At 40.1% G+C, this 18,217-nt stretch overlaps 1 protein-coding gene across 1 annotated transcript in view; it reads left to right on the top strand.

Annotated features, from left to right (window-relative positions):
- Positions 1 to 18,217, top strand: part of CFAP54 (cilia and flagella associated protein 54) — a 288,982-nt gene that overhangs the window by 255,025 nt on the left and 15,740 nt on the right. Inside the window, exons 65-67 of the mRNA XM_024754400.1 lie at positions 803 to 909; positions 3,343 to 3,484; positions 12,025 to 12,099. Coding sequence (XP_024610168.1) covers positions 803 to 909; positions 3,343 to 3,484; positions 12,025 to 12,099 — 324 coding nt within the window. The remainder of the gene's footprint in view (positions 1 to 802; positions 910 to 3,342; positions 3,485 to 12,024; positions 12,100 to 18,217) is intronic.

Here is an 18,217-nt window from a genome sequence, read left to right as displayed (position 1 = left end):
CCCCCTGCAGTGGAAGCACAGAGTCCTAACCACTGGACCGCCAGGAATTCCCAGAATCCCTTTACTCTTATTTTAGTTTGATTTGTGAGGAAGCGGAGATAAATGCATACATTTAATTAGTTAATTTTGACTGTCAGCTCTAGACCTCAGCTTTCTTGGAAGGACTTAGAGCAGACCACCTCTAAGGTCCTCTGAATCTCAAATTCTGTGAATTCATGATTGTAAATAGGTGCTGTAGAGTGTGGGACTGACTCTAAGAATTTTCAGAGTTCAAACATCAGGGAAATTACTAAAGCATGAGTCATTAGGAGAAGTTTCATCTTAGAGATGGGGGCTGGTAAGTTGTGTGTGGATGGAATACACGGAGAGAACAGGAAGGGAACAGCATAAGTGAATGCACAAACGTACCTATGACCACTGATGGGAAAGGGGCATATGGAGAAGGAACAAGAAACAAAGTTGGATATTCACCAGGTACAATATACATTAGAACTTGTTGCAGAGGGCCTTCAGAGGCTGAAATTTAAACTTAACTGCAGTAAGAAGTGTCAGTCATCAAAAATAATATAACCTTGGTACCAACTAGCATTTATTTTCATCTCATAACCTTTGCACAATTCTTGTTCATATCATTTCTGTTTAAAGTGAATTGGAAACAAACAAAAAAAAACCCCTCATTTTTCTCTTCCAAAGAAAAACCTTTTAAAGTATAATGACACTATTTTGAGTACTGATGCTGCAGTTTTTGAGGCAAAGTGTAAGTTTGATGTAACATTTTCTATGTCTTTTAATTTTCTTATAGGTGTTATTGTTGTATGCCTATAATATGAAGCCCCTGAATATTTCAGATGTTACATCTACTGCTTACAACAGTGTATATGTTGGCTCTTTCTGGATTCCACTAGACAGGCAAGTAAAGATGGATTATCCACAGCTCTTTGCTGATACTTTCATAATATTGACTGTTTCAGTAATATACAAGGTAAATCACAGGCGAACTTTTAGAAGACATTTTTGGAAAAGTCTTCCTTTTACTTAGCAGAATATGATATTGCAGTGGGTAAGAGCATGAACTCTGAATCCAGCCTGTTTTGGTTCAAATGCTGGTTGTGCCCCTTCGTATCTTCCTATCTCAGCAAACTTGACCAGGTTACTTAACCTCTCTGTGCCTCAGTCTCTTCATCAGTAAAATGGGAATAATAATAATAGGACCTAGAGTTGTTGGAGGAATCGTTTCTGGTACTTCATAAAGATTACAGACAGTACAAAGATGTTGTCTGTACTATATTTTGCCTGTAGTTTGGGGTGTGTTTTAAAAAGAACTTAATGTGGCTCTGTATTAAGTTGCAAAATTAAGCCCAAACTCCACTGCCATCCTGGTCTCACCCTTTCCTCTTTGACCAATCCTATTTTGTATTGTTCCCCAAGTCAAAAGCCTCTGCATCAGCCACTCTGTTTTCCTCCCTCTCCTTCAAACAGGGGATGGAGACTCTAATTTTTGTTCATGCCTGGTTTCTCTCTTTTCTGATTTCATCTTACCAAATTCCTTGTTTGTTTTTCACTTTTTTTCTTTGCTTAGTTAATTTAGTTTTGATTCCATTGTTCATTGCCCTTGCGACCTCAGCCTCCATTTTCTCATTTCTGAGATGGAAATAATATTTGGCCTACCTTTTGGGGTTACTGTCAGGATCAAGCCAGACAGTGTGTGCATATACTTTGTATGCATGTAAAATGTATGCAGATACTTTGAAAGGCTGAAAGCACTGGGCAAATATTAAGTCTCATCATGGCCTCCTGTGTCCGTCAGTGTCAGCTCTTTGCCCTGCTCACCACGTACTGAGTGCAGGGACTTGGCACTTCTCCATCCTTACCTGGAGAGTCTGGTTCCTGGTCCTTGATTTCCATTTTGAAGAACTCTTTCTCTTTGGCCTCTCCATGAAAGAGAATAAAACAAGAGATGTTTCAAGAGCTGGCATACCTTCAATTATTCAGTCAACTTTCTTTTTCTTTTCCTTTTTAAAATTTTTTTCAGTGTCATGGTGGAAAATCTTAGACACAGGACTATACCAGCACAGCTAAGCCACAAAGTTAGGAAATTATGTTCTTTCCTTGTACATCCAGAAACATGGCAGAATTTTTTTTTTCAGAACCACATGATAAAAATGATTATAATTTCTGCAGAGCAGAATGTAAACAAACTGACAGGATTCTTGTTTTACTCCAAAAAGTTCTTGATTTTGGTGTGTTTATGATCAATGGTAGGGTGACTAAAGTTAGGGACATGCCCCTGTCACTGAGGCTATTATAGAGGAAGTTGCCTGACAAACGTTCATCTGATTCATCCCTTGGTGACAGTATTTCTCCCACCTAGGGTGGAGTTCCTTGTGTTCTTATGAGGGTCACGATCAGTCTATGGGGAATTGCTCTTGTTGATCATCCTATAGAAGGCAAAGGAAGAGCATGCTGCGGGAAGCTGGGGAAATCGACGTTCCTGCAATTGCCCCTGATGTCATTTTGCTTTTTTGCATCATCTCCTTCATTTTCATAAAAATTTCCCTCCGCCCCTGCATGGAGACCCGCACACCCACGCACGAATACGTGCGCACCTGCGCTCTACGTGCCTGTATCCTAGAGTCACTGGGAGCCCTGCAGGTGGCTCTTTGCCTCCTTCAGCTGTTTCAATGCTTTTCCAGCTTCTGACTGCATTCACTAGTTAACCTCTGTCTCCAGCGCCTCCATGGTTCACTGGACCGTGGCTCCAGAAGCTTTCTGTCCTGCGCACAATTGCCAGTGCGTCCTCTGCCCTCTTCCTCGGCTTTAGCTTTTCCTTTTTACTTGATTCTTCTCCCTACCCCCAATCCCCACACAGTACATGTCACTGTGTGGGCTCGTTGAACCGTCTCTTAGAGCCATTGCTGACTTGTCCTAATTCTTAGCTTCAGGCCAGCCAGCCAATCAGAGCGTGGCACTGAGTTTAAGTAGGAGTAGATCTTTTGTCATTGCCTGGTATTTCTTTGCCCATGTAGATATTTATTTTCTTTATTTTCATCTTAAGCAAATATTTTGGATGTCTACATTTTTTTTTTGCTTTGTGTCTTTGCCAGTTTATGATTATAAATCTGTCTGAGCATATAACTAGATCATAACCACTATGCAGGTGAGAATTGTGTCTCTGTTCTCATGTCTCTTGAATGAAGGAATGATTGAATGATGTTTGGGGGTGCCAGAAATCTAAGTGTTAAATAACTAAGGACTTACTTTACATGTTTTATTGATTCTGGGAATAAATGAATGCCTTACTTCACTTTTCAAGTAAAATGCATACATGTTTGTTATTTTTAGAGTTATTTCAGTTCACGAGAAATTATCTAATCTTACGCAAATCGCTGAAATAGCATTGCCTACAACTCCTAAAGTTACTTCAAATGAAAATGTATCTCAAGTAGAAGAAACAGAAGAGGAATCAATTGGTAGAGAAATGGAAGTAGGTTATTAAATAATGGAACATTTTATTGCCATTGCAGGATGGATGTCATTATACATAATGAAATTATTTTTTACTTTATCAGAGCATAACTATGTAACTAAACTTGAACGGTGTGGTTCTTCTGGCCTGTACTTTCTCTACTTAGAGTACCAGATATAACCCAACTTTTGGACACATAAGTAATGTTTTCTTCAAAGCTCTTCTAAGCATACCAATTATAAGAAACTGATGGTAAATGAAAACAAAGCCAATCTAGATAAATCATTCAGCTATAACCATGAATCCTAAAAAACAATGCTCTGTAAGTTCATAATGTTACTTTTAAATTCTAAGTCTAGTATTTGAGCATTTTTATTACCCAAGTAATATGGGAAGAAAAATTAGAAAATATAGATAAGCATATATCTTTCAGACTTTTTCTACACATCTGTATTTTTCTAACTAGAAAAAAAGGCATTATCCTTATAGTGTGTTATTAATCTGATTACAGAGTTGAGTGATGACTGATATTCATGTTTTGGAGGAGTTCCTTCTGAGTTCTCAACCCATTGAGAAATAGGACACAGGAAACTGATATATGGAGATCTCAAACACTGGCATCATTACCGACAAAGCTGATTAGCAAACATGGCTCTGGATCTCTGGCCAAACAAGCTTATTAATATTTCACCCCTGAATTAGGCAGACTTGCCCACCTAGTCACACAATAATCTAGCACACTTGTGTAGCTGTAGGATTTCCCCCACTCCGCTGCTGACTGCCTGGCTGACTGCATGGAGGAGTAGAGAGTAATAGTCCCGCAGGCAGGGTGCCTTAAAAAATGTAAGCAAAGATTGACCCAATGGGGCTGAGCCTAGTTTGCTTTTCCCAAACTCACCAATCAGATAAGTGACTCCGCTCTCCTGGCTGCGTCCAAAAGAAGCTGGAAGTGTCCCTCCTCCTTCGGGAGTGGAGTGGAAGTTCCTTACCCTGTATGGAAATTAGAGGAGCAGGGAATACCTGTTCTCCCCTAATCACTTGCTCTTTGAATTTCCATTTGCACATTCATCTGGTTGATTGAGATATATGTTCTGTAGGTACCATGGCTATTTTTCTTTTTAATCAAATAGATGTACAAGGTTTAAAATGAAAAGGGACAGTCTCCTGTTCGACCTGTCCACACCCCACAGTCCTGCGAGCAGACCATTTTCAACTCTTTCAGCTGTTCCTTTTGTTATTTACTTGCAAGTCTATAAATAATATGCAGGATCAGTCATGAAAAGCAAGATAACCAACACCCTTCAAATCCAAGTGGGTCTCCAGGCTGGTGGCACATCCATCCTCTGGAACATCCCTAGTCACTGGGCAGGAGGGAAGAAAAGGGGCAAACCACACCCTGGCTCTTTGAGTTTCCATCATATCACTTGCACTAACATTTCACTGGCCAAGTAAGTCACGAGCCATGCCAACAATTCTGCTACCAGCTTTGAAAGAGGAAAGCTGGAAAAATTGTTGAATAGTGCTAATGACAGCCAAAAATAATTATTTTTTTCTTGATAAATCAGTTTTATATAATATCTATTGATTTTACTATACAAGGATTCCCTATACTTCTCCTCAACTTCTTCTTTCCCCATCCTTTCTAAATATTGTTATATCACAGAATTTAATTAAATCAGCATTCAGTGTTTACGTCATTATAACCCCGTAAACAATGTTCACAGCCAAGTCACAATGTACTGTGGTTATTTTCCTTTCCTGTATAAGGTTTGATTTTTCTTCACTTGTCTTTTTTATTAACTTCTTTCTGATCATTACATCGGACCTGTCATATATTCATCCATAGATTTGTACCGAAGTGTTTATATTTATGGCTCAACTCTTCTTTTCCTTCCTGGAGGCCCCTCTCCTGCTCTGGTTAAGGACTGGTTGCCCCCAGTGCCTGCATCACAGCTCTGATTCTGGGACCTCCCTCTGCTGCTTTTCTGGTTGAATTCCCAGCCACTTGGGTCCCATCTCTGTTTTTCTTCTCTGAAAGCTTTTAGGATCTTTATTTTTGCTCTGCTGTATCTTTTTTAAAAAATCAGTTTCTGCTAGTTTGATATTCAATTGTTGACCAATAACAAAATATTTTTAATTCTTAAAGAGCATTATTGGTATGGCTCTTTTTGTTTTCTTGTTTACGTTATCTTTTTTTTTTTTTTTTTTTTTTTGCGGTATGCGGGCCTCTCACTGTTGTGGCCTCTCCTGTTGCGGAGCACAGGCTCCGGACGCGCAGGCTCAGCGGCCATGGCTCACGGGCCCAGCCGCTCCACGGCATGTGGGATCTTCCTAGACCGGAGCACGAACCCGTGTCCCCTGCATCGGCAGGTGGACTCTCAACCACTGCGCCACCAGGGAAGCCCTGTTTATGTTATCTTTACATCGATTATGTGAAAGTGCAAAAGTTGGCAACTCTCCTGATCTGTAGAATATACTTGTTGGTGTTTTTCACTCTGAATTTACCAGTGGAGTGAATGAGTGCATTTTTCAATATTATGAAAGCAACAAGTCCAGCTGTAAGAGGATTATCAGGCAAGAACAGTTAGTCTTTGCAAAAAGCAGCTTTCCAGAATTTATGTCACCTGTGCTCTGTGCCTACATTGATCATAGAACTGATATCTTAGAATTTTAGTTGCACATCCTTTATTGTGTCCTCAAATGTTACAACACAAATTACCAGATGTTTAACTATAGTAATGATATTCTGAGTACTCAGAATAAATATCCCAGTAGATCAGATATCTCAAACTCATGAGATTCATATATGTAATTCTTCTCCTAAAGTGCATTGTTGCCCTTTCATATCTGTTTTCAAGAACTCAGCTCATTTCGTTTTCGAACTTCTTTAGTAGATCACTTACAATCACAGTTTTTTAGTCATAGACCAAACTTATCAATTTGCTGCCTTTGAGCCATAACCTAGACTGTTCTTTGCTGAAATTGTCCTTGAATCCATTATTATATAGTCCATAAAAGGCAAATGATTATTTTTCTCCTGAACCCATTTGTCTTTTCAACTTACATTGTCTGAGACAGGAGGGCGAGTGTCCGTAAGAGTAAGGATTATAGGTTGTGCTCTGCCACTCAGCTTTACTACCGAGGGTCAGTCACTTAATGTTTCCTGGGACTAGTTTTCTCCTCATCTCTAAACAGGATCCTTTCACTCAGTTACTGCTGAGATGAAAAGATTGTCCCTTGGTTGGAATGAGAGCCATCAGAATTTTCCTGGGAGTCAGATATCGGTATCAAGTTCATCACAATGAGCCCAGTGCCTGAGCCAAGAAGTTGACTATGAATGTAAACAAATCAGGAATAAATAGGGGCAAGTAGGGGCGTTTGAATGCAAGCGGAGGGAAGAATCCAGACGGCCCACCTTGCCTTAGCCAAGCTTTGTGACTTGCTCTCACGTCCTGACTTGAGTGATATATGTGAGTAACTCAGTCCCTGAGTAGAACAAACTGCTTTCAATCCTGATGTTGTCCTCTGTGTTTTTTTTGGTTTTTTTGGGTTTTTTTTTTTTTTGCGGTACGCAGGCCTCTCACTGTTGTGGCCCCTCCCGTTGCGGAGCACAGGCTCCGGACGCGCAGGCTCAGCGGCCATGGCTCACGGGCCTAGCCGCTCCGTGGCATGTGGGATCTTCCCGGACCGGGACACGAACCCGTGTCCCCTGCATCGGCAGGTGGACTCTCAACCACTGCGCCACCAGGGAAGCCCTCCTCTGTGTTTTTGAGTTTATTTTATCCTCCAACTTAAAAAGTGTTTCTTCAGCTTTAATTAGGGCATTTTGAGATGTGTTCCAGTTCTGGTAGTTCTATATGTGAAAGAATGTCGCAAAATGGAAAAAAATCTGCTCTTTTTAGTTTAGGTGAATTAGCAAACAAATTAATTCACAACATTTGAAAGCTGTGAAACGGAAGGAATATATAAACTTTTCTCTTTTTTTTCCCTATATACTAACCAGCACATAGAAAAAAAAGAAAAAAAGGAACAGCTAGGTTCTAGGTTCTATCAAATCAATTCCAGGGACTAAAATCTGCCAGTTTGTCGTCATGACAACCTTCACTTGGAGCTAATGAGAAGTTAACTAGGACACTTGAAGAGATCAATTCTGTTTGGGAGTTGGACAGGATTTCATAACTTCTATAATGAAATATATTTATTTCTATCTCAGTATGGATTTTTGGTGGGTTGTTAAATATAAAGGTCCAGAAAATGTACCTTTGGTTGATATGGGAAGTGGTGAATCTTGTTCTCTTTCTCATTCCCTTCCTTTTTTTTTTTTGTTTTCTCTCCCCCAAATCCCTATGGTCTGGAATAAGCCAAAAGCTTGAGAACACAGGTATTAATTTAAGATGTTTTGGGAGGGCTACAGAACAGGTGTTCCAGTCACTTCTGGCTTGAAAACATGTCCTTCTTCCAAAATGGACAACAGTGGCTCAGAATCACTGGGTTGTTTTAACCTGTCGTTCACAGCTTTATGGGGTATCTTCAGAGCATATCAGGTGTTTTAAAGCATATAAAAGGTGCAAACCATTCTGATTTCATGACACAAGCACCTTTTTTGGAATGATAACATACTGATAAGCCTAAAATATATTGACCAAGTCACCTAAGATGAGTTCAGCAAACACGTGTGGGATGCCCGGATTGTACCAGGCAATTATATATAGTCAACATGTCCCCAGTATCAAAGTACTATGAAAACATAGAACAAAATACAACTGAACATTAGCATCAATTAACACGTTATCTTTGCGAAACCGTTACGTGCAAAAATTTTCCAGGCTTGAGGAGATAAGGACATACTGAAATCAGTACAATTAGGCCCCTGTCAGGAGGAGCTTAATCACTGTGTGAGTGTGACCATAGGTACCCAGATGTCGTTCATAATGAGCCCAGCTGCCCGGTGGCCCTCTCTTAGCAAGCAAAGTCTGGCATTCAAAGAAACATCAATTTAATGTTCAAAACCATTGAAAATAATCTAAACCTTATTCTTATGAGTCTCTCGTAAGAATATCTGAGAGGGAATCCTTTCATCATATACAGCATAACTTCTTTTAAATCTCCTTTCTCCCAACTGCCTTACTCTTAGTGCCTCTCTGACGTTCACAGTGGCAGCTCTCCAACCTCTGCCTCATTGGTTCAGACTCCTAAACCTCTCCCTCCAACTCAGTCTGCATGGAGTGTTTTGACTCCTCTCCCCTTCCCGCTCTGGTTCAGCTCTTTTTTTTTTTTTTTTTTATAACATCTTTATTGGAGTATAATTGCTTTACAATGGTGTGTTAGTTTCTGCTTTATAACAAAGTGAATCTGGTTCAGCTGTTCGTTATGAAGTTCAGCTTAGTCTCTCTGACACCTTCCCCTTTTCCTGTTTCCCCCATTATCTGGATTCTACACTTATACAAAAGGGCAAGGTTGCTGATATCCTCCTTCTCAATGGTGGAGCTGTTGATGCAAACTATTCTAATTCATCATTAAAAAACTGATTCACATAGGGGTGTGTGTGTGTGTGTATGTGTGTGTGTGTGTGTGTGTTAAGAGAGGGAGTTGAGCTAGACTTTGTGCTTGCTTCAGTAGCACAGGTAGCATTTTATAGCCCCTGTAGACTGAAATAAAAACCATGTTTCCTTGCACCCTGTGCCCTGACTCTATTGTTTTGGTCATTATCTCTTTCTGTGTCTCTTCCTCTCTCTTGACTTTGAATTCCTTTGCTCAGGTGTCTTCTCTGATATCTAGCCCAGTAACCAACTTCTAGTTGGAGACCTATGGAGAGCACTTACTCCAGACTGAGGATACAGCAAGAGATGAGAGGTGAACTCATAGAGCTGGATGTTGTATTCAGGGTGGCAGGAGTGCAGGGTGAATGTAGGGCCCTGGGAAGGCAGGGCTAGACGTGGGCCGTAGGAAAAGCTGGGAGCAATGCCCGGAAGAGCATCTCATGGTCCACCCTGAAATTTGCTAAGATAACCCTGATGGCATGTGAAGGAGGGATGAGGGAAGCAAGAGTTTGGAGGATGGAAAACAACTTAGGAAGTTTTTTCCCATAAAATGGGTGAACAATGATGAGGACTTCAACTAAGTCAAAATGTTGGCTCTGTTATTTTGGAAGTCACTCAGAAGCCTATCCCTCATCAAATCAACAGATGCTCCTCTTTAAGGGAAAGTGACAGAGATTGAGCAGGGGTCCGTCTGTGCCCTCCCAGGCCCCTTGCCAACTGCACCATCCCTCCAGCCGCCTTCTGCCTGGGGTTGTTGAGTTCAGTGCTTTCCTTGTCTTCATTTCTGTGGCAGCAAGATCACGGGAGGTTTCCCACAGCCCAACATCGAATCAGCCAGTTTCCCAAGTGTGTATGTGGTTTACCTCAAATGATGCCAAAGAAACAGAACGTTGTTGAGGCGAAATTTGTGTTTGATAAATGTTGAGACAAGCCACGGAAGGCATTCATCAGGTAACATGGCTGTCTTCATCTGTTATGGAAGTGATTAATGATACAGACAGTGTCATTTTGCTTGATAGCTCTTGATGAGATCATGACAGTAACCCATCACAGCTATTATTGAAACCTTTTGTATAGAAAGAAAATATACTTTAACCAGTCCTAAGAACTCAATTAGAAATATAGAAATTTGGATAAATAAGAAGAATATGTAAGAATGTACTCCAGGATGGGTGTTCACCTCTGTCTAGTAAAGTGGACCAGGAGCCTGGAAAGTTCGTCATAGGAAGCTGGTGTCCCCCAGTCAGTGCTGGATGTCCTGCCTGCCCTCCATCCTTTCTGGTCCCATGGAAGCTGCCCTACTTCTGGCCATGATCACTTCCTGCCCAAACAGCTTGAGTAGCCTCCTAGCTAATTTCTCTTTCTCTTATCTCTTCCTAGTCCAGTTCAGCTTTACATGGTAGCCAGAATTGTCTTTTTTTTTTTTTTTTGCGGTACGTGGGCCTCTCGCTGTTGTGGCCTCTCCCGTTGCGGAGCACAGGCTCTGGACGCGCAGGCTCAGCGGCCATGGCTCATGGGCCCAGCCACTCTGCGGCATGTGGGATCTTCCCGGACCGGGGCACGAACCCGTGTCCCCTGCATCGGCAGGCGGACTCTCAACCACTGTGCCACCAGGGAAGCCCCAGAATTGTCTTTTTAAAGCAGTCAGATCATTATCCCCTCAGTCCAGTGCCTCTCAATTTCCTAAGCAACAAAATCCAAATTCCTTACGTTTACGTGTCCTGTTATAAGTACACCTCTCAGCCTTATTTCTCACCACCGTGCTTCCTATACACACCAGCAGTAAAGACCGTATCAAGTTCTTTATGTTCCTTAAATATCTGCTGTTTCATTGCTCCATCTGGAATGCCCTTGTCCCCATTCTCTGCCAGTTGAAGTCTTACTACTCTTTCATACCTCAGTTTATATGACCCTTTCTCCAGGAAGTATTCCCTGTTCATTATACTTTGTCCCATTTGTTTATTTTTGTTTTCATTTCCATTTCTCTAGGAGGTGGGTCTAAAAGGATCTTGCTGTGACTTATGTCAAAGAGTGTTCTTCCTGTGTTTTCCTCTGAGTTTTATAGCGTCTGATAGTCTTATAATCGTGACTCCTTTAGTTGTAAGTAAAGAAAAACTACTTATGCTAGCTCAAATGAAGTAGGTTTGGTAAGGAGGCAGTATTTGTCAGGGCATGGTAAGTAAGCTCGTGCATAACCAAGGACTGGGGACAAAACACAGTGGGCCCCACAGAAAGTGAAACTTGGAGAGTCGGGAGCCAAGATTGCACTCAGTCCCACAGGCGGTGTCAGTTCTCATTTATCTCTGTTTCTTGCTCACTCATGTTACATCTAGCCCATTAGGTGCCTTCTCCAACTCCGTATTGCGACCTCTCAGCTCATCTGGCCAGTCCTGATGATAACTCTCTTCTGTTGTCCTTCCTTATATGAAATTACAATGACGGAGAATCTGATTGATTCAACCCTGCCCATAGGTAGATCTTTCTTGGGTCAGATGTCCACACAGAAACACGCTGCGTCCAAACAGTAGGGGCTGCGGCAGTGTCCTCAGCAATAGACCACGTATGATATCAACTCTCTCTTCTTCTTCTTCGTTTTCTCTTTCCATTTCTTTCTCGATTCCCAGCTGTTCACCTCTGCTTAAACCCTTTCTCAGATCTGAACCTCTTTATTCCAGGGCTCTCTTCTCAGAAGAAAAGTGATCTTCCAAAATCTTATTCTGGTGTGAATTACTTTACTTGTTCTTCTCTAACACATGAATTTTAATTGTGAATTTTGCAGGGAAAGAATCCTAAAATAATTTACTATTTGTCATTGAATCTTACAGTTTGTGGCTATTTTGTATCTTTTCAAATAACCCTAATTACTTAAAAGATTGTGACCTCTGAATCCCTCTAAGTTTCATCCTGGGAATTAGGGAATGATGTAACAAAATACAAATGAAATAACTAATTTGTAATTAAAATATCTAGTATTTTACCAATAAGATGAACCTCACTATATTGTCTTATTATTTCTAGAACATGATTATTGAATGTTGCTCTGAAATAGTATCTTTGTTTTTGTCTGATGAAGAGGCAACTCCACTATCTGAGGTATGCATCTCTTTTAAAACTGTATGTGATTCTCTAACAAGTATTGTTGTTGCTATGGAAATGGAAATACAGAAAACATCTATTATGAAAGTATCAAGGGCCTAACCATCCTTAATTAATATGAAAAGTGCTAAACATTCATTTATAATAGCATGTTATTTTGGTTAGAAATATTCTTTGTTAACAAATCAACTAGTACAGAAAGTTGTGGAGAGGATAATCTTAAAATCATCTCAAATTCACCATTCAGGGAATAACCACTATTAACATTTTGGAGAATATCTCAAATTTTTTTCATGTATAGTTAGACTTTTGGATTTTTATATCAGTGGGATCATACTGCACAAGCATTCTGTAACTTGTTTTTTTTTCATTCAACAATAATGCTATGGAGATATTTTTATGTGAAAAGTCTACCCTGTCTTATTTCATGCCTACATAATAGTTTCTTTTATGTATTTGTCATGTCAGGCTCTATTTATATAACTAGATCCATATTCATGGATCTTGAGGTTGATGGGTTCTAGAACATATGTATTTCACCCTTCTGTTTCACCCATCCTCAGAGTTAATTCTTAGGAATAGGATTTTGGAGTAAAAAGTATATGCATATGGTCCCTGACTTACAATGATTCAACTTATGATTTTTTTGACTTTATGATATTATGAAAGCAATACACATTCAGTAGAAACCATACTTCAAATTTTGAATTTTGAGCTTTTCCCTGGCTAGCAATATGCAGTCCAATACTTGTGATGTGAGGTAGCAGCAGTGAACTGCAGCTCGCATCACCCTCATGGTCATGAGGGGAAACAACCCACATACGTACAACCATTCGGGACCCGGACAGCCGTTCTGTTCTTAACTTTCAGTACAGTATGCAGTAAATTACATGAGCTATTCAACACTTTAGTATAAAATTGGCTTTGTGTTAGATGATTTTGTCCAACTGCAGGCTAATGTATGTGTTCTGAGCATGTTTAGGGTATGCTAGGCTAAGCTCTGATGTTTGGTACGTTAGGTATATTAAGTGTATTTTTGACTTAAGATATTTTCAGCCTCTGATGAGTTTACCCATTTATTGGGACATAACCCCATCATAAGTAAAGGAAGATCTGTATACATTTTCTATTGTGGTAAAATATACATAATGTAAAATCTACAATTTTAATCATTTCTAAGTGTACACATCAGTAGCATTAAGTACATTCAAAACGTTGTGCAAACATCTCCACCATCCATCTCCACGATTTTTTCATCATCCCAGGTAGAAACTTTGTACCCATTAAGTAATAACTCCCCATTTCCTCCTCCCCCAGCTCCTGGTAATATCTCTGTTCTACTATTTGCTTATTCTAGGTACCTCATATAAATGGAATCATACAATATTGGTTTTTTTGTGGCTGGCTTATTTCATTTAGTGCAATGTTTTCAAAGTTCATGCATGTTTAACATGTATCAGTACTTCATTCCTTTTTAAGACTAAATAATATCCCATTGTATGTATATACCACATTTGTTTATCCACTCTTCTGTGGATGGACATTTGAGTTGTTTGTACCTTTTGGCTCCTATAAATAATGCTGCTATAACCATGGGTGTACAAGTATCTGGGTGTACGCCTAGGAGTGGAATTAGTAATTGGTGGATCATATGGTAATTCTATGTTTAACTTTTTAAGAAAACCCCAACAGCTGCACCATTTTACATTCCCATCAACAGTGCAAGAGGGTTCTAATTTCTCCACATACTCACCAACACTTACTTTCTCTCTTTTGATAATAGCCATCTTAATGGGTGGAAAGTAGTATCTCATTGTGATTTTGATTTGCATTTCCCTAATGACTAATTTAATCGCTGATCGCCCATTTTTATATCTTCTTTGGAGAAATGTCTGTTCAATCCTTTGCCCATTTTGAATGGGCACATACATTTTGCTATATAATTGCAAATGGCCTCCAGAAATGTGGCACCAGTTTTCTCTCCCATCTGCAGTAGGTGAGAGGCCCAGTGTACCTGTGTATTCACCCACACTAGTTCTCCTCCTTCTTCTGCTCTCTCCCTCCCTCCTCCTCTTCTCTCTTTCCTCCCTCTCGTCCCCCTCCTCTTCTTCTAACTGTTGTAGGTCTGACAAGTGAAAAATGACATTTTCAATTATTTTATACTTATTAATAGTAAATCCAAATATAGTTCCTACTTTGTTGGCAGTCTGTGTTTCTCCTTTTGTGGAATTGTGTTCATTCATTTAGCCAATCAACAAATACTTAGAGTGAACTGCCTATGTGTCGGGAACTCCTTTCTGGGCCCTAGAGAGCCTGCTGTGAACAAGCAACAAGGACCTCACTCTCTTGGAGCTGCCGTTTTTTTGTTTTTGTTTTTGGAGAGAAATAGTAAATAAATCAATAAGCAAGATAATTCTGCATTTTGTTAAGTGCTATGAAGGAAAAAACAGAGTGAGATGTTAGAGTAGGGTTGGCAAACTGCAGCCTGTGAACTATGGCCCACTGCCTGTTTGTAAATAAAGTTTTATTGGAACACAGCCACGCTCATTTGTTTACCAGTTGTCTATAGCTGCCTTTGAGCTACAACAGCAGAGCTCGGTAGTTTTGACAGAGACCATATAGCCCACAAAGTTTACATTATTTACTATCTGGCCCTTTACAGAAAAAAGTATTCTGATCCCTGTGATAGAAAATAACAGGGGATGGGGCAACAGTTTAGATGGGTGGTCAGGGAAGAATTCTCTTAGGAGAAGACCTGAAACATTACACTGTTTCCCTCCCACTAGGTCATTAGTTTCTCGGGAGCAGGGGTGGTGCTGTCTTAATCTTTGAATTCTTACAGTGCCTTGTACACGACATCACTTGGTTATTGTTTCTTGAATTAAATTCTCTTTAGTTTTAAATACCTGAAATTTAATATTTGCTTAAAATATGTTTTTCATCTGGCCATTCATGTTCTTTTCCCATGTTTTTAAATGAGGAACTTAATTTTTTATTATGGAAGTATGTAGAATTACTGCAGCAGACCATTGACAATAAAAATCAAGCTTAAATCTAGTTTTGTACAAACTGTGATTTGCAAATAGGTCACAGAAAAAAATTGTTATTTTAAGACACATGATTTATAACATTAATGAATGGGCTTTGGCCCCTGACAGACCTGGGTTGGAATCCCAGCCTTGGATCTTGTTTGACCTGAGGCAAATCATTTAACTTCTCTAAGCCTCAGTTTTCTCATATGTAGAGTGGGCTAATAATGCCAACAATGCCTCACAGTTGTGAGGACTAAAGTAAATAATGTATGTTGAGTATTTGGATTAGGGTCTAGTGCAAATAAATGTGAAATAATTATCAGCTATTTCATCATGTCATCTTCATTATCATCTTCCCTACCGTGGTCCTGCCTTCCATGTGTGAATTCTTCATCCTCTAGTCAACTCATTTCAACAGATTTTTAAGATCCAAAGTTGTTTTGAAATATTGACAGAAAAGGAGAGTAACAGTGTTAAAGAGAGAGAGGAAACCAGGAGTCCTTTTCTTTGCTTGTAATGTAAATAATTGTTGAATCCTAGAGGAATTAGGTCAGGGTACAAGATCCCAACATGAGATCACAGTCGTGAAAGAATCACTGGTCCAAGAGAAGGTGCCTCCAATCGAATCCCACGCTAGCACTTCCACTGAGAGCAAGGCTTACCTGATAGTACTGGATGGAGCGTGGGCGTTTACAAGCTTGTTCCAAGAAGTAAATGGTTAAAATAAAGAAGTAAGTTTGTCTAAATAAAATTACATGCCTTCTTTTGTCACTGGCATGAGATCTTGCTGTTCAGTTTAATTCCTTACTGAACATATCTATTATAATTGCCTTTGCCTGTATTGCCTCTTCTTAATTAAAATAAATATTGCCACACACAACTTGTGACAGAAATAACCTGAGATAGCAAGGAAGTGAAGGAAGGGAATGAGTGCTACGTGCTAATGTTCTTAGCGGTTAGTTACAGAATGTAAATGACCGTTAGGGGTACTTTCTGGTGCACCAACAATGAAGCGATCCTTTCATTGCCTACATAGGTTCAGATTCTTGCAGTTTCCAAGTTGTCAGGTAGGATTCAAATATGACGCTAGAAATATTCTTTCCGCTCTTGCTGTGACCGCCTGTGGGGAGTCGTTCTCTACAACTCCATTCATCAGTAATTTGTGGCTTCCAGCTGCACGCGGACCATTGGTGTAGATACTTTTGTTGCTGTAAAGGCAGCATAGGTTTAAGTTCCTGCGTTCAGCTAAATTCAATACTTTTGTATTGGCTCACATGATACATGTGCGTTTACCTAGTGTGTGTGTGTGTGTGTGTGTGTGTAGTAGGTGTATCTGTGTGTGTGTTACGTATATCTGTAGCGTGTGTACATGTGTGTACGTATGTATTGAACTGATTTGAGTCATACAGACTCAGTATGGAGAGGAAATTCCTAGGAGCAGATCCTGCTTTGAAGGTGGGAAAGGTGACCCTAAGCCAAGAGAAAAGACACATTGTAGAGGAGATCGCACAGTAGCTTTTCTTGGCTCCATGAGTTTAGTAGGATATTTTTTTGAGTTCACGGTTTTTAGCTAGACCTACTATAGTACCTGACAAACACTAGTGATAATAACCATTAAACTGCAAATCTTACTAATAGTGGTAGTAATTTTAATATTTATTGAGCACATGGCATGTGAAGACACTGTCCAGTGTTTTAAAGCCAGTATCTCATTTAACATTACAAGAAGCCTATGCAGTCGGTTACTGTTACTATCCCCATTTTAGAAATGGGGAGGTGTAGCAGCACGCCCAAGCTCTTGCAGCTTGTAAGTAGAGGAGGCACTAGTCAACCATAGATCCGCTCACATCCGGGATCTGCATCTTTAACTAAAGTGCACCCAGTGCATGTCTGATCAGAAGAGGGAGCAGATGCTGCAGGGTGTTGAGGAGTGAGAGGTGAGAAAGGGAAGGTTGCAAGTGTAGATGAATCTTTGAGAAGGTTTGGGACAGGAGTCTGGAGAGGTTGGAGGAGCAGCTCCCAGGAGGCACGGAGTCAAGGGCGGGTGTTAGGACAGCAGCAGCGCACAGGGCAAAGAGTTGGGAGGGGCGCAGTTTGCCTGTCTAGAAGAAAAAAGGACAAATGATGAAGCAAGGCCTAAGGGAGTGGGCCGGAAACAGAAAGATATTGACAGCATAAGTGAGATAGTTGCCTGGAAACAGGAAATACACCTCTTTCTGTAGGTCTTGGGGCAGCAGATTAAGGGCAGGAAGGGATGTGAGTAAGTGTGTGAGAGAAGGATAGGAGAAGCGGGGGCAGTTCACACCCAGTGGTTTTCACTTTCTCAATGAAGTAGAGGCAAGTTCATCTAAGACTGGAGTGGGGTAAAGGGTTGAGGGTATGATCTTCTAAGAGAGATGAAGATCTTGAATATTCACAGTCATTGAGTGTGATGAGCAAGGAGCTGACCAAGAAAAAGTAGAAGAATTAAGGTCCACAATGAGATTTAAAAGTCATACATTTGAGGGGCACTAGGCTACTTGGCTTTTTTTGATTTTCTCTTTGATTTCTTCAGTGATCTCTTGCTTATTTAGTAGCGTATTGTTTAGCCTCCATGTGTTTGTATTTTTTGCAGTGTTTTTCCTGTAATTGATATCTAGTCTTATAGCACTGTGGTCAGAACAGATACTTGCTATGATTTCAATTTTCATAAATTTGCCAAGGCTTGATTTGTGATGCAAGATATGATCTATCCTGGAGAATGGTCCCTGAACACTTGAGAAGAAAGTGTATTCTGTTGTTTTGGGATGGAACGTCCTATAAATATCAATGAAGTCCATCTTGTTTAATGTGTCATTTAAAGCTTGTGTTTCCTTATTTATTTTCATTTTATATGATCTGTCCACTGGTGAAAGTGGGGTGTTAAAGTCCCTTAGTATGATTGTGTTACCGTCGATTTCCCCTTTTATGGCTGTTAGCATTTGCCTTATGTATTGAGGTGCTTCTATGGTGGGTGCATAAATATTTGTAATTGTTGTATCTTCTTCTTAGATTGATCCCTTGATCATTATGTAGTGTCCTTCTTTGTTCCTTGTAATAGTCTT

This window comes from Neophocaena asiaeorientalis, unplaced genomic scaffold, assembly GCF_003031525.2.
Source record: "Neophocaena asiaeorientalis asiaeorientalis breed wild unplaced genomic scaffold, Neophocaena_asiaeorientalis_V1.1 scaffold92, whole genome shotgun sequence".
NCBI classification, from domain to species: Eukaryota; Metazoa; Chordata; class Mammalia; order Artiodactyla; family Phocoenidae; genus Neophocaena; species Neophocaena asiaeorientalis.
Note: the sequence above shows the minus strand (reverse complement) of the source record. Positions and strands in the feature narration are given on the sequence as shown.